Raw genomic sequence first — 15,095 nt, forward strand, 5'->3', positions numbered from 1 at the left:
AAGCTGGTTTTGTTTCTCGCAGTAGTTAATATTTAGTAACAGTGATCAATGTTTTCAGGGCTAGGAGCTGGCGCCAAACCCCCTAAATATGGTATGGGTTTGACTCTTTTCTGACTAAGGTTTCTTTGGCAATGCTCTGTAAGATAAATTGTTTGCACTTTTTATTGTGCCATATATTTGTGCTGGAATGTTGTTTGTAGTAGACAATTTTTGTTTATAATATGAACTATTTGAATTACTGTCCTGTACATACAGGACTGTCAGTAGAGTATTGCTTGGTCAAAGAGTATGCTATTGTGGCCTTAGGAGTACCTGGAGGAACAGGTTTCGGAGTCCCCGGAGGAGTACCAGGAGGAGTTCCAGGAGGAGTTCCAGGCGGCGTACCAGGAGGAGTACCAATAACTGGAGCTGGAGGTATGTACTGCTTTATTCTGGAAAGCATGATGAAAAAAGAAAAAAGTAATAGAAAAATCAGAATTAGCTGACATGTAAGACATCATAATTTGTTGAGATTTTGAATGAACGTGCATTGGCTTCAGCATTGTATTTTATGCTCATCTGTTTATATTTGTGTGTTTAAGGATACCCTGCTGGTGCCAAGGCTCTTAAATATGGTATTTATACTAGCTTATTATTTGTATATAAACTAGAGATTAGGAACATATAATTTTAAGTAAATAAGGATATTAAAACAAATGACAAACAACATAACTGAGTTTAAATTGAGATGAACAACACATTTTTTCTTCAGTAATATTACTTGTTCTGGTTTACACTGTATTCAGGCTTGCCTAGCCATATACAATTTTTTTTTTCCCCGTTTAACATCTGAAGAGTGTTGCAACCCCAATTTAAGGAGCCTGTTAAATTACTTTCAGTTTTGAAAGCATAAATAATATATTTTTTTTACTGTAAGCATGTTCCTTGAAACTTGGACGTTTGAAAATATAAACTATATTGCCAAAAGTATTGGGACACCCCTCCAAATCATTGAATTAAGGTGTTCCAGTCACTTCCATGGCCACATGTGTATAAAATCAAGCACTAGGCATGCAGACGCTTCTACAAACATTTGTGAAAGAATGGGTCGCTCTCAGGAGCTCAGTGAACTCAAGCGTGGTACCGTGATAAGTTGCCACATGTGCAATAAGTCCATTAGTGAAATTTCCTATTAGTGGTATTATAACAAAGTGAAAGCAATTGGGAACAACAGCAACTCAGCCACGAAGTGGTAGGCCACGTAAAAATCACAGAGCTTGTACAGCGCATGCTGAGGGTCACAGTGCGCAGAAGTCGCCAACTTTCTGCAGAGTCAATAGCTACAAACCTACAAACTTTGCGTGGCCTTCAGATGAGCTGAAGATCAGTGTGTAGAGCTTCATGGAATGGGTTTCCATGGCCGAGCAGCTCATCCAAGCCTTACATCATCAAGTGCAATGCAAAGCGTGGGATGCAGTGGGGTAAAGCACGCTGCCACTGGACTCTAGAGCAGTGGAGACGTGTTCTCTGGAGTGACCAATCACGCTTCTCTGTCTGGCAATCCGATGGATGAGTCTGGGTTTGGCGGCTGTCAGGGGAACGCTACTTGCCTGACAGCATTGTGCCAAGTGTAAAGTTATGGGGTGGGGTTGTTTTTCAGGAGTTGGGCTTGGCCCCTTAGTTCCAGTGAAAGGAACTCTTAATGCTTCAGCATACCAAGACATTTTGGACAATTTCATGCTCCCAACTTTGTGGGAACAGTTTGGGAATGGTCCCTTCCTGTTCCAGCATGACTGCACACCACTGCACAAACCGTCGGTCCATAAAGACATGGATGAGCGAGTTTGGTGTGGAGGAACTTGACTGGCCTGCACAGAGTCCTGGCCTCAACCCGATAGAACACCTTTGAATTAGAGCGGAGACTGAGAGCCAGGCCTTCTCGTCCAACATAAGTGCCTGACCTCACAAATACGCTTCTAGAAGAATGGTCAAAAATTCCCATAAACACATTCCTAAAGCTTGTGGAAAGCCTTCCCAGAAGAGCTGAAGCCGTTATATTTCTGGAACTTTATACGGAAACAGCCAAGCAACCAAAATGGCACAAAAGTTATAATTGATACATGAAATGTGCACATGATTCCCAATTATTTATATTCACGATTCCTAGTATTTGTACAGCCTTTACATTTTTATTTCAATGTTGTAATTAGCAATTCATTGAATGGCCCCACTTTATATTAGGTGGCCTTAACTACTATGTACTTACATCAAAAAATAAGTACAATGTACTTATTATGTTCATATTGTATTGCAAAACACTTTTGCTGATATTGAGGTGTGATATGAGTAAAGTTAGTGACAGGTGTGGTGGTATGGGTATGAGAAAGTTTAAGTGTAGGGTTAGGTGTAAGGGAAGTGTCAACAGTGTAATTATAAATGTGACTACAGAAATTAATTACATATGTAATTACATGCAGGTAATTTTTAAAATGTAAAATCATGTATGTACACAATTAGTGCATTGTGTCAAATTATTCATTTAAATGTTAGTACATAGTAGTTAAGGCCACCTAATGTAATGTGGGTCCAATTTAATTTTTGAAGCAGATTTGTTACGTGACAGCATTAATATACTAAAAACATATCTATCAAGGGGTCAAGATCAATTTATCCGCATCAAGCCACTCCCATAATATCTGTCACCACCACTGTTACCACCATCTATATAAATATTACTTCCAAAGAAATGTGTATATTATTACTATTTAAAATTATGTTATTGCCCCTGGTTCAGTAAGGAACACTTGAAATAATGTAGCAGTGGTTGGGACAGATTTTAAGTATCAACGCCGCTTAAAAAGATACAATCTAATCCTGTTTACATGAAATAAGCTGCTCCCAAGCAGGTTTAAGCTTCCGGACCTATTGATATGACAGCAAGTCCAGTATGAGCGTCGAAGAACCAAACAATCCAAGATCATGCCAAATCGTCAATAATCAAATCCAGCTAACTGAGTTAGCGACGTATGAAGAACGGACCCCAGGCTTGGCCCTCTCTCGTCCTCCACTGTCGTGACTCCTCCTTTTATCCTTCCGGAGCTCCTCTGTGGGACTCGAGACTTGTGTGTCGCACACAGATGATGCTTGTTAACACTCGCTCCATTCCCACGGCTCTTGGCCCCGCCCTGCTCACCAGAGTTTTAAAAGCATACACCTCCACACTATACAGGTGCACATGTTACCGATGTAGGCCAGTAAGAGCTGTGTGTGTAAACCTCTCTCCCCTGTGCTCAAGAGGCATGCTAGCCACTTACACTAAAGGCTGCGATCTTTAGTGCCTTTGTTAGCATGCCGGCCTCCCACGCCGCAGACCCGGTTCGAATCCCACTCAGAGCGGATCGAGTTGAACCGATTACACACAAAGTAGGAATATTTGTTTTGTTCTTTGGCACGTTTGTGACTTGTAATGGGCAAACAGAATATGAATTACATAAGGTAAAAATAAAGTAAAACTAAAGCAGTATAGGCGAACTGCGGTTCTGCTCTAGTCAGCTTTTGTCTGCTGACTATTTTTCTGAACAACTAGATACAAGTTAAAATGTGTAGACATGCCAGACCTAAAGAGCCTTGAAATTTGGTTTAAAAAACCATGTCATTTCTTAGACATTTGAATTCAGATTCAGCATGTTCAATCGGTGAAAACAAGCTCAGACAGACGCCAACAGACTCCGACAGGGGTAACGCACTGATCCGATAAAACCCGTTGAAGTGTCTGTTGCCGTCTGCCAGTGCAGTGTGAATTGGCCTTAACTGTATAGCATATAAACGCAAAGAATTTTCCTGAACGTTTTGTTTTATTTTCACTCAAATCTGTTTTCACCAAAACATGTCATTATTTAATGACCTGCAACTTTATAATAAATCCCTTTTCTCCAGAATACACAAGGGATGACAGCATGTCCTTCCTTATGTCTAATTGCATTTGTGCTGTCATTAGGTTTGGGCGGAGCTGGTGGAGTCCTAGGTGGAGCTGGAACAGGAACTGGATATCCCATTGGAGGTGAAATGATTACATTTTCAAATATTCAACCAAATAAAGTACACTACAACATTCATCCCAATAAGACAACAACAATTCTAAACTAGTAGCTAAGCATCATAGCTTTGAACTTGATGTAAGCAGAGATTAAACAAAAGAGGTGGAACATGCAGTCTTGGGGTGATTGAAAAACAAACGTTTCACTGCAATCTGTATTAGTTGCAGCGGTTTTATTTAGCTAAGTAGTAATGCCACTTAAAAGAGCACTCTTCAGTCTAGCGATGACAAGAGTTTGGACGAGGAGTTCAGGTAGAAAGGGTCTGATCTTATGTTCTAGAGCTTTCTTATATTGTTAATGAGCCTAGATCAATGATGATGCTGTGTTGAATTAGACAGGCCGGGAAAACAAGGAGCTCAGTCTTCACTACGGTGAGATGGAGTTGATTTTGTTGTATCCAGGCTGAGGCAAGTTAAGATGCAGCGATCATCAAACTAGTCTAAGAAGCAGATCTGCAAGTCATCAGCATAACAGTGTAAGGAAAACCCATCTGCCTGGATGATAGGTGCCAGTGCTGTTGTGTATATGAAGAAGTGGAGGGGGCCAAGAACCGAGCCCTGAGGAACCTCGTAGTTAACCGATGTGACTTAGACAGCTCCAGCAGAATGAAATGGATGATTCCCCATCAACCACAGGGTGATAAATAGCAATACAGCCTCCCTAGAATGTCTGCCTGAGGAATTGTTGTCTAGCAGGATGTTCTACCAGAGGAAAATGAGAAATGATCGTTGAAGATGTTAAAGACGGTCAAGGGGCAGGTGTTAGGAGAGATATTTAGAAGCCTCTGTGAAAGGAGAGAAAAGGGGAAAGTACAGTTGCATTTGTGTGGTATACATTAGGCGGTTATGAATTTGTTATGCTGAGAATTGATTGCTAATGACTATAACCTTATCTGAGAAATACTGTAAGTGGAAAAGTCCTTACCCATTATGCTACAAAATAATTAAATTTTCTCAGTTGTGCATAGATGTAAAAGTATATTCATTATTTTCTCAGGATATGGAACCGGGGCAAAGCCACCTAAATACGGTAAACGGTTTACATTTTTTTAATATCAAACAGGAGTTTCTACACATTAGATACTCTCTAGACCCAGGGTGCCTAATGTTGTTCCTGGAGGGCTACCATCATGCTGAATTTGGTTCCAACCCTGCTCCAACTCACCTGCTGTTTTTTTCTAGTAATCCTGAACACATTAATTGGCTAGTTCAGGTGTGTTTGAATGGGTTGGAGCTAAACTCTACTACTCTAGAGACAAGAGAGACATACAGAATGTGCAGAGCGGTGGGTCCCCAGGACCAGGATTGAACACCACTGTTATAACTGGATCTTCCAGTGTTAAAATTCCCTTAAAACTCGCTCTCGCAAATCTGCCTTCAGTTTTGTGTGCCATTCCCACATCTCAACATCCAATTGACAGTAATGTAATAAAAAGTTACCACCCTACATTTTTATCTTTTTTTGATAATATTTTACACTCAGATATAACAATATGGAGGAAAAGATCAGTCGCCACTTATGTTTCATCACAAATTTAATGTGTAGGTGTTCCGGGTGGAGTACCTGGTGGTGTACCTGGAGGTGTACCTGGTGGTGTACCGGGTGGTGTACCTGGAGGTGTACCTGGTGGTGTACCGGGTGGTGTACCTGGAGGTGTACCTGGAGGTGTACCGGGTGGTGTACCTGGTGGTGTACCTGGTGGTGTACCTGGAGGTCTCCATTCCTTTTTTTTAATACAGAGACATCTGCACCAATTATTCAAGACATTTGTTGCTTAAAGATTACAGCTCACTTTATATCATAAATTTTGATCTAAAAGATTAGATCTAAACATTTAATTTATGTCATTACAGGGTACCCAGCTGGAGTTAAACCTCCAAAATATGGTGAGAGACATTTTTTTTACTTATTAGATGTTTACATGTCACCATTGTTGAGATTCGTATGCTGATTATTGATGTCTCTGTGTGTGAAAAAAAATCCTACAATGTATTCAGAATGTCTGCAAAATTCAGAATGTCTGATCTGGGACAAGCAAGAATTGTGTGCGGATATAATCTATTTAAAATATATAGCCTCTTTTGGTCAGGGATACGGCAAGTGAATTATTATACTTTATGATGCTGAAAGCTATATAACCTGTTCATCTTGGTTTCTGGCTTTCTTTGCAACAAATTATGTGTTTTGGTAAACACTGTTACAAAGACCACAAACTCACATGAAAAGCCAAACTGCCCAACTAAAGAGACACTGATCACCATAATGGTGATCAAACTTTTTCAATAAAACATCAAGATCTAAACCTCTGTTAATTCTCAAAAAGCACTTCTGCTGAGATCTTGAGAGATGTATTGTCTTCTTTTATCTTCAGTTAATTTCAGGCTGGGTGGCTTTGTTGTGTTTAATTTTTTTGGGAGGGCATGCATGATGTTGAACCAACATCAAATTGTAACATGGATTCAATGCTATTACCATTGATTTTTGGATGAAATTTCAAAACAATTTGAACATTAATTGCGGGTGCAAACATGATGTTAATTTAATGCAGTTAACATTGACACATTAACATTGATTTAACATTGTTTCGATGGTGGCTTGCTATCTGTGTAAAGATTATATAGGCAAACTAACTCTTAATTTGAAATAAGAAGGAAATCCACAAGGATATTTAATTAAAAGTAAAAGTTTGCTACAGAGTAAAAGAGATGTTAGTACAAACTAGTTGGCACTAATTTGAATGGTGACACGGTTTGCTTGCAGGAGTTGCAGGAGGTGCAGGGACACTACCTGGTGCAGGAGCACCACTGCCTGGGACAGGATTGACGCCAGGAGCCGGGGTTGGAGGTAACCAATTCAACTGACCTATGTACAGGTCACTATCAATGTTAGATAATATCAGCAGGTTATCAGCAGCAATCAATTATACTTATTTCAATGTTTGCAGTATATCCTAGTGGAGTCAAACCTCCTAAAACGGGTATGGTAGTTCATATACTTTATAGCTTCACAAATTGCTCCATCTAAACCTGTTTACCAGCCTTTTGTCATGCCCTTTAATATGGTAATAGAACATAACAAACAGCACCTGATGTACTGCTTCCCAATGTGTGCTAGGTGCGGGGATCACTGGAACTGGTATAGCAGCTCCTGGTGCAACACCTGGTGGTGATGTGGGGTTCGTACCGGGTGGTACTGGGGTGCCCATTTTACCAAGTGGAAAACCAGGTACAAAAAATACCCTTCCTCCAACAAATGCCATGAAGCACATAACATATCATGCTTGAGTTGCAGTAAAAATGTGTTAATTCCACAGCAAAGCTTCCAACCCGGACTCCTTTAGGGACTGCTGTACCAGGTAAGTACAAAACTGATATTTTTTGTAATTTTGGGTGACCTCTCTGTACTCTCGGTTACATTTAGTTTGTTGCCATTACTCAGCCAGTGTAAATTATAGTACACTAATGTCAAAGACATGGCATAAGGTCTGCCCCTCTTTGTATTTTATTGTGGCCAAGAACTGTCGAACAGGACAGGAAGAGACCGTCAGACTGACATTTGACCAATCAGTTTTGTGTGTGTGTGTGTGTGTGTGTGTGTGTGTGTGTGTGTGAGAGAGAGAGATTTGATTTTTATAAAAACAACTTTATTACATAACCATTTCAATTCATCAAAAGATTTAACGTTTAAAGTATCAACATCATTCATTGGTCGATTGTACCTAAAAACGATTGTAATTCGTTCAAAAGCTCCTGACCAAGTGTATTCTCAATTGTATTTCTCCTTGTAACAAGTATGGCAAGTTTTGCTTGACCTATCAAAAAATGAATTACCTGCCATTTTATCTTTTGATTCTGACTATAACCAGCTCCCAAAATAAAAGTACTTTGAGTATATACAGTACCTCTCCACATTTAAAAAAAGCATTACTTAATATGTCAAACAATGGCATTAATCTTCTACATTTCAAATAGCAATGAAAAATGTCTCTCGGCATCCACAAAAAATACACTTATCATCAACATTGCGATTAATAACAGATATAAAAGCATTCACTGCCACAACACCATGTAAAATTCTCCACTGTAAATCACAGTTTCGTCAATGGTGGTTTATACAGCATCCTCCACACTCCACACATTTTTTTCCCTTTAACCAAGGGTTTTTCAAGCAACCAGAACAAAGAGTCTGTTTTCTCCAGTCTATGAATGATAAAATGTCTCCAAACTTTGAAAAGTCCACCATAAAAATGGGTTAATCCATTAAGGCAAATGTTCTTGTGGTCCATTAAAAAGAGTGCAGCGTCCATACCAAGACCTTCTACACTCTGTAAGATTGTTTTGGCCATCATTCGCCATAACAAATCTGCAGACCCCTTCAAAAACGTTTGTACAAATTGTAGGCGGAAAGTCGCTAGCCTACTTTGCAAATATTTAAACCCCCCCTTTTCCATACCATCTCACCAGGTAACTTTGGTAAACCCTCCTCCCATTTTACAATTGCCAGAGCATCACTCTTTTCCCAATTTACTCTAGCAGATGAAATTATACCAAAGACCTTTAACACAGATTCCAATTTTCCTTTTGGCTATTAGCTATTATTATATCATCGTCGGCATATGCTGACACCTGATGCTGTAACTCTGTGCAATGCAATGATAAACCCACAATTTTGTTCCTTAACTTTATAATTTCTGACAGAGCACACCCTTGTCTTATACCCCTACTAATATTAAACGGGGCGCTTAAACCACCATTGACTTTCAGCATGCTTTCAATATTCTGGTACAACACTCAAATCATATTAATACATTTTAAACCAAAACCAAAAGACTCTAAAGTTTTCCACAGATATTGATGTTCAATTATGTCAAAAGCTTTTTCCTGGTCCATGGAGACAAGTCCTAAGTCCACCTCCCCAAAAAACAGAAACATCCAAAACATCTCTTATTAGATGAACATTGGATCTACCTGGCACACAATAAGTTTGATCCAAATGAATGAATTGGTCCATTACTTCTCTCAGTCGGTTATCAGAGGCCTTAGCCTTAGCATAACAAGCTTACAGGACACCAGTTCTTGATCTGCTTTAAATTGCCCTTCTTAGGAAGCAGTGCTCTTCGGCAACTTAAGAACACTCAATAGGTCCTCACCAAGCACAGACCAAAACTCTTTATAAAACTCCACAGGGAGTCTGTCAATACCGGAGACTTCCCACCCCCCATGTCTTTAAGGGCATTCCAAAGTTCTTGGTTAGACAAGGGTTTTTCCAGATGTGCCTTTGAATCTTCAGCAACACTGGGCAATCCTTCATGGAAACTGGCCGACAATTGATAATTTTCTTTGTTTTCACTCTTGAACAGTTAGCTGTAAAACCTTACTGCACTCTGTCTAATATTATTTGTCTCAGTTAACTCCTGGCCACTTTCTGACCGTAAAGAGTGAATATATCTGCATTGGCCTTTTTTTTCCAAGCTGAAGAAAAATTTAGATGGGGCATCCATTTGAGCCAAGTTCTGATACCTTGACCTTATCAGAGCTCCTTGTGCCTTTATACCAAGCATAATCTCTAAAAGAGACCTTTTGGACTTTAATGTCTCAACTTGTCTTGGTTCTTTCTTAACATCTGCCAACGCTTGTAAGTTAACAATTTCAGATTCCAATTTCTCATGTCTCGAGATTCGAGACACATTGAAAGCATACTGTTGACAAAGCATTTTTATTTCAATTTTACCATAGTCCCACCATTGCCTCAAATCATTAAAACATTATTTTCTTAATTTAATCTGACTCCAAAAGAAACAGAAAGCTTCTTTAATATTCAATCAATTAACAAAGTGGCAATATGCACTTTTAACCTTAACATTTGCAATAAAAACCTGACATAAAACAAAAAAATGATCCGTAAAACGAACTGGCACAATTTCAAATTTTTTCACAACATTTACATGGTGTTTAAAACAATAAAATCTATCAAGTCTTGCCATAGAGAGAAAGTTTTCCCTTGTATGTAACCACGTATACTGTTTAACATTATCATTAAATTATCTCCATAAATCACATAAATTATGTGCTTCAATCAATTCCCGAAGGACTCGACCTGAAGCCGCATGAGGCTCTACATGGTTTCTGTCCAACATTTCATTTTCTGTGCAATTGAAGTCTCCACCCAAAAACACATATTCATCAGTTTTACAATTCTGCAAAGTTGTACTTATACTATTGAGAAAAAGCCTTTCTGTACCATTCATAGGGGCATACACATTTATCTTATAGCTTTCAAAAGTTTCCCGTATTATCATAAGCCTTCCAGCTAGCCTTTTTGCAAACAAAACAGCCCCTCGTCCTCTATTAGAACTTGTGTGTTAACATAACTTCTCCCTCCCATTCGCTTTTCCAATCAATTACATTCATGCAGTCACTATGAGTTTTCTGTACATACATTACATCTATATTCTTTTGTTTTATTAGCTCATAGAGCATCATTCTTTTCTGAATATCTCTTGCACCGTTTATATTGAGTGAACCCACCCTTATTGCACTGATGAATAAAAGTGTAACAAACTGGCACAACACATTCCTTAAAAGAAATGAACACAAAGAATGATGTTGTTTCAAAACCATTTTTTGTTTGTAGTTCTTGTCTCAATCTAGCAACAAACTTTTGTATTATTATTTTATTATTACCCCACTTTGAACCATTCACCTTCTTTATATTGTTGACGAAAATGACGATAGCACTACTCGTGACACTGACATGATAATCTCATATCCGACGGCCTTTCCAACCGCCAGACTACACTCTTCAACTGAGCAACTCATCACCGTCAGGATTTTAATCCCATGCCTGAAGCCGTTGGCGCCGCCATTGCTGGTACTCAAATACACCTGGCCAGCAAACGCTGGTGGGCAGCGTTCTCAGCTTACAACCTTTTTCTGCACCACAAGTTAAACTTTAAAATTCCTTCCAAAAATCACTTATAATCGATCGACAGAAACTCACTCGTTCTTGCACCACACTCTCACGCCCGCCCACTTACTCCCAATATCCGCTCAGAGAGAGAGAGACATTTGAGAGGCAGTTTGTCTGAGCCGAAACTTGAACTCGACGGCGTGAGAGTCAGACTCTAAAAATTTTAGCTACTGGGGAGATAGCAAAATTTTCAGCGCTAGAGAAGACTTACACAGGCAGCTGTCTTCAGAACAACTAAACCAAGCAAAGAATCTAAAACTGCGTACAAAATCGTATACTGTCCAGTAGGTACACCATTTGGTTTGCCGTGACCATTCAAAAAAGTATGTTCTGTATAGTATATGGGTAGTATGAATGAAATTCAGATGTACTATATCCACCATGTTGTCATGTGACCTATGTTGTCAGTTCACTAACTTTCACAAATCCTCTTCTGTGGCCTAATGGGATAGTGAAGTGTCAGAATCCTTTTCTTTTTGCCTGCTGTTAAATGAATACTATGAATTTAGACATACAACTCAGCTCACATACTTTTTTTCACGTATTATATAGTAGGGAAGGAGTAATATTCCACAGGGTAGGAGACAGATGCTGAATTTGGAACCGCATAATACTCGTACTACTTTTACCATATCCTTCTATGGTAAGAGTAGTATGCAGTTCTGAATCCAAAAGAGTCACTAAAATACACACAGGTGATTGAAACAGGTTAAGAAAATAACACTTTTTACAATTAGTCGCAACAAGACATGAGGGCACAACGAGGACCTCTGGAGGCTGAAAAGGCCACAACACAACAAAATCAAGTACTGACATGGCTAGCTCTAAATATGCCACAGTAATAACATGTTGTCTAGAGACAATGAGACATAAAGTATATCCAAAAACAATGGCGACTATTACTGTATCTGTTTGCTGATCATTTGTAAACGTCTCTTCCCTGTAACTGATCATTGATCCCCTGTCAGTTTGCTGGTATTTTCCTTTTCCCCCTATCAATCAAACTGAGCCCTACAAATAACGATAACCATAACAATTGATAGCTCGTTTCTTTCATCTCCTCCACAATTGCACTCTGTTACGGCCCCTAAGCTAGTCATCTCTATGCTACCTGTCTTTGAACTGCAAGGGTTGAAGGTGGGACGTTGTTTCTTGGCAGGACCGACGGCTATTGTAGCAACTGGCAAAGCCCCTGAGCCCAGTAAGATCTACTGTGTTGCATGTGCAATTGTCTTGTCTAAATATAGCGGAACTCCATTACCGTTTAGCTCTGGCTTTAATCCTCTCCCGTTTTCCATCTAACCTTGCTGCAATCTGCGCTTGAGTTTGCAGATCTGCGTTTTCTCAGATGTGTTACTCACAATCTGTACCTGTAGAAGGATATGGTCCTCTGGCCAGTGATGTTTTGTGTCTTTATAACACAACATGCACACTAAGTATTAAGAAAAAAAAAACATGATCCGTTCCAAGCAGGGACCAAAATTAACTCTCACCAAGCAGCAAGTGCGAGCAAAAATTGGCTTCTGCAGTTGATGAATGAATTTATTAGGAACTGCAACATAATATATGATTCAAATTGAAGATTAAAAATCTGGCATAGGCAACCCCAGTGGGAAAATAACCATTGTACATTTTTATGGGATCAGTTTTTCTCCAGAACTCTATGTGGCTGACACAAAATCATATCTAAGATAGAGACTGCTTGAATATGATAATTCAAGTGACACAAGTATACAAGGAAAAATCAGCTAAATGATCCCATTGTCATTCGGACAAATAGAAGACATTTTTATGGGCAATCACTCTTCTCAATTCACCCTCCATTGGCAGGTGAGGCGAAACGTTAATTTTGGACCCTGGTTTTAAGTCTTCTCTGCTCTAAATTAGACTTTAGAAACTTGTTGGATATTGAGACTCATTCAGAATCTGTTGTTGGGTCATTCTCAGGATGCTGTGCAATTTGACAACGTGCTTTTTAATCACATATTATATGTGTGGCATTTCTCTTTTAAATCACTTTTTGTGCCAACCCTGTGAATGTTGTGTGGTTAAAAGTCAGTGTGGAAGTGGTTAATAACTATATTTGCACCACATCTTTATTTTTACATTCAGTGCTTTACATTCTAGTGATTTGATATGATCACTGTTGACACTGACCATGCCAATATAAGAGTAACGATAATGAAATGCTGATAAAGACTGTAAGAGAAACTTAAGATGAACCACATTGTTAAAAAGGACTTAAAGACCATTTTTAAAAGATTTAATTTGAAATATTGCAGCATAACAGGGTTGAACAAAAAGAAAATACATTTTATAAAAACAAAGACTATGATATTTCCATTCAAATAAAAGCAAAATGTAGGGGGAGTTTGTTTCGTTTAAAGGATTAGTTCACTTCAAAATGAAAATTTCCTAATTTACTCACCCCCATGCCATCTAGAGCCCCATTTCCTCCGAAATTGTCCCAGGAACTTTTTTTTCCCCACCGAACTGTCGCTGTCTGCGTTATTATCGAGGTCTAAAGTACTGTGAAGATTAGTCCGGTGACGTAGAACTGTACGTGACTTCCCAGAGCCCACTGGATTTCGTCTTCCGCAAATACACTTGATAAAGCCTGAACCTCGTCGATGGTCCATCGGTCCGAAATTAGGTTGAAATAAAATGCTGGGTCAGCTCAACCAATCAGCATGTTCAGCGCCCAAGTCCCACCTCCAAAAGTTCTTGAACTTTGAAAAAGTACTACCTCGCGAGCAGGCCCATTTTGAGGGGGAAATCTTTACCTGGAACATCATTAAGACCCTGGTTTCTGCGGTCGAAACACACTGAGTACCACCCCAAAATCCCTAGTTCCTGCGGTGGAAACGCGGCTCAAGATGTACATTCCAGGATTTTTCTCCATATAATGGATTTCAATTGCAACCAACGGATTGAAGGTCCAAATCAATGCCGTTTCAAAGAGCTTTGAAGTGTTGTAAAGGGCTCTGTACGTTCCCAGCTGAAGAATAGGGTCTTATCTGGCGAAAACATCAGTCATTTTCAAGAAAAAAATTAAAATGCATATACTTTTTAAACATGAATGCTCGCGTTCGGTGTTGTGATTCTTCAATCTTCAAAGGTCACGGCCATGACGTAGGTGGAAGTACCGACCCAGTGCCGAAAAACTCCATCTCATGTTCTCCTCCAACAAAATCGTCTGACATCATTGTTTTACCTTTATTTTTGTAAAGGGTGTTTGATTTAGTCTTTGCACTTTCGTTTTATGTCACGGCCGTGACTTTTCCAACGTGATGACGTCATACGTCGTGCAAATGTCGAGTATTCGTGGTTAAAAAGTATATACATTTGTATTTTTTTCTTGAAAATGACTGATGGTTGGGCTAGATAAGACCCTATTCCTCGGCTGGGATCGTGCAGAGCCCTTTGAAGTCTTTCGAAGCCCTTTCAAACTACATTTGGGCCTTCAACATGTTGGTTGCAATTGAAGTCCATTATGTGGAGAAAAATCCTGCAATGTTTTCCTCAAAAAAAGTAATTTCTTTTCGACTGATGAAAGAAAGACATGAACATCTTGGATGACATGGGGGGGAGTAAATTATCAGGACATTTTCATTTTGAAACAAACTAATCCTTTAAATTTAAAACCCAATAAAATTGAGTGGTCATGAGTGGGGCTACATCTATCAAAACGTTAGCATCTGCAATGTTATTTTTCCTGTTAATGATATCAGTCAGTCGTGGGACATCAAAAGGCACGGTTTCCTGAGAATGACCCAAATGGGCTTAAACTACTGGGTATTATATTCATTGTTATAATGTAACTTGTGTTTTTGTCTGGACTTTTCTGAATGTACATATAAGCTTATAATCATGGCCTGTTCTGTTACTCAGGGGGTGTGCAAAGAGTGCCTAGTGCTGCTGGTGAGTATGGATAGTGTGCATGTAGTTTCCTCAATATATACATCGTTAGACACTGCAGGTGTGGCTTGTATAGAATTATATAATAATTAATTTCTTAAATTTATATAGCACTTTTCTGGGTATTCAAAG

The 15,095-nt window shown here is 39.2% G+C and overlaps 1 protein-coding gene across 9 annotated transcripts in view; it reads left to right on the top strand.

The window, feature by feature from the left end:
- elna (elastin a) overlaps positions 1 to 15,095 on the top strand; it is a 105,297-nt gene that overhangs the window by 71,584 nt on the left and 18,618 nt on the right. For 3 of the 9 annotated variants that reach the window (XM_079823123.1, XM_079823124.1, XM_079823129.1), the window contains 13 exons: positions 59 to 91; positions 307 to 414; positions 582 to 614; positions 3,977 to 4,039; positions 5,073 to 5,105; positions 5,622 to 5,789; positions 5,930 to 5,962; positions 6,837 to 6,920; positions 7,021 to 7,053; positions 7,191 to 7,301; positions 7,390 to 7,431; positions 12,175 to 12,246; positions 14,937 to 14,966. In XM_079823123.1, the coding sequence (XP_079679249.1) occupies positions 59 to 91; positions 307 to 414; positions 582 to 614; positions 3,977 to 4,039; positions 5,073 to 5,105; positions 5,622 to 5,789; positions 5,930 to 5,962; positions 6,837 to 6,920; positions 7,021 to 7,053; positions 7,191 to 7,301; positions 7,390 to 7,431; positions 12,175 to 12,246; positions 14,937 to 14,966 (843 nt within the window). The remainder of the gene's footprint in view (positions 1 to 58; positions 92 to 306; positions 415 to 581; positions 615 to 3,976; positions 4,040 to 5,072; positions 5,106 to 5,621; positions 5,790 to 5,929; positions 5,963 to 6,836; positions 6,921 to 7,020; positions 7,054 to 7,190; positions 7,302 to 7,389; positions 7,432 to 12,174; positions 12,247 to 14,936; positions 14,967 to 15,095) is intronic. The other 6 variants (XM_079823125.1, XM_079823128.1, XM_079823130.1 and 3 more) reach the window with 6 other exon arrangements.

This window comes from Gobio gobio (assembly GCF_949357685.1).
Source record: "Gobio gobio genome assembly, chromosome: 8".
Lineage (NCBI taxonomy): Eukaryota > Metazoa > Chordata > Actinopteri > Cypriniformes > Gobionidae > Gobio > Gobio gobio.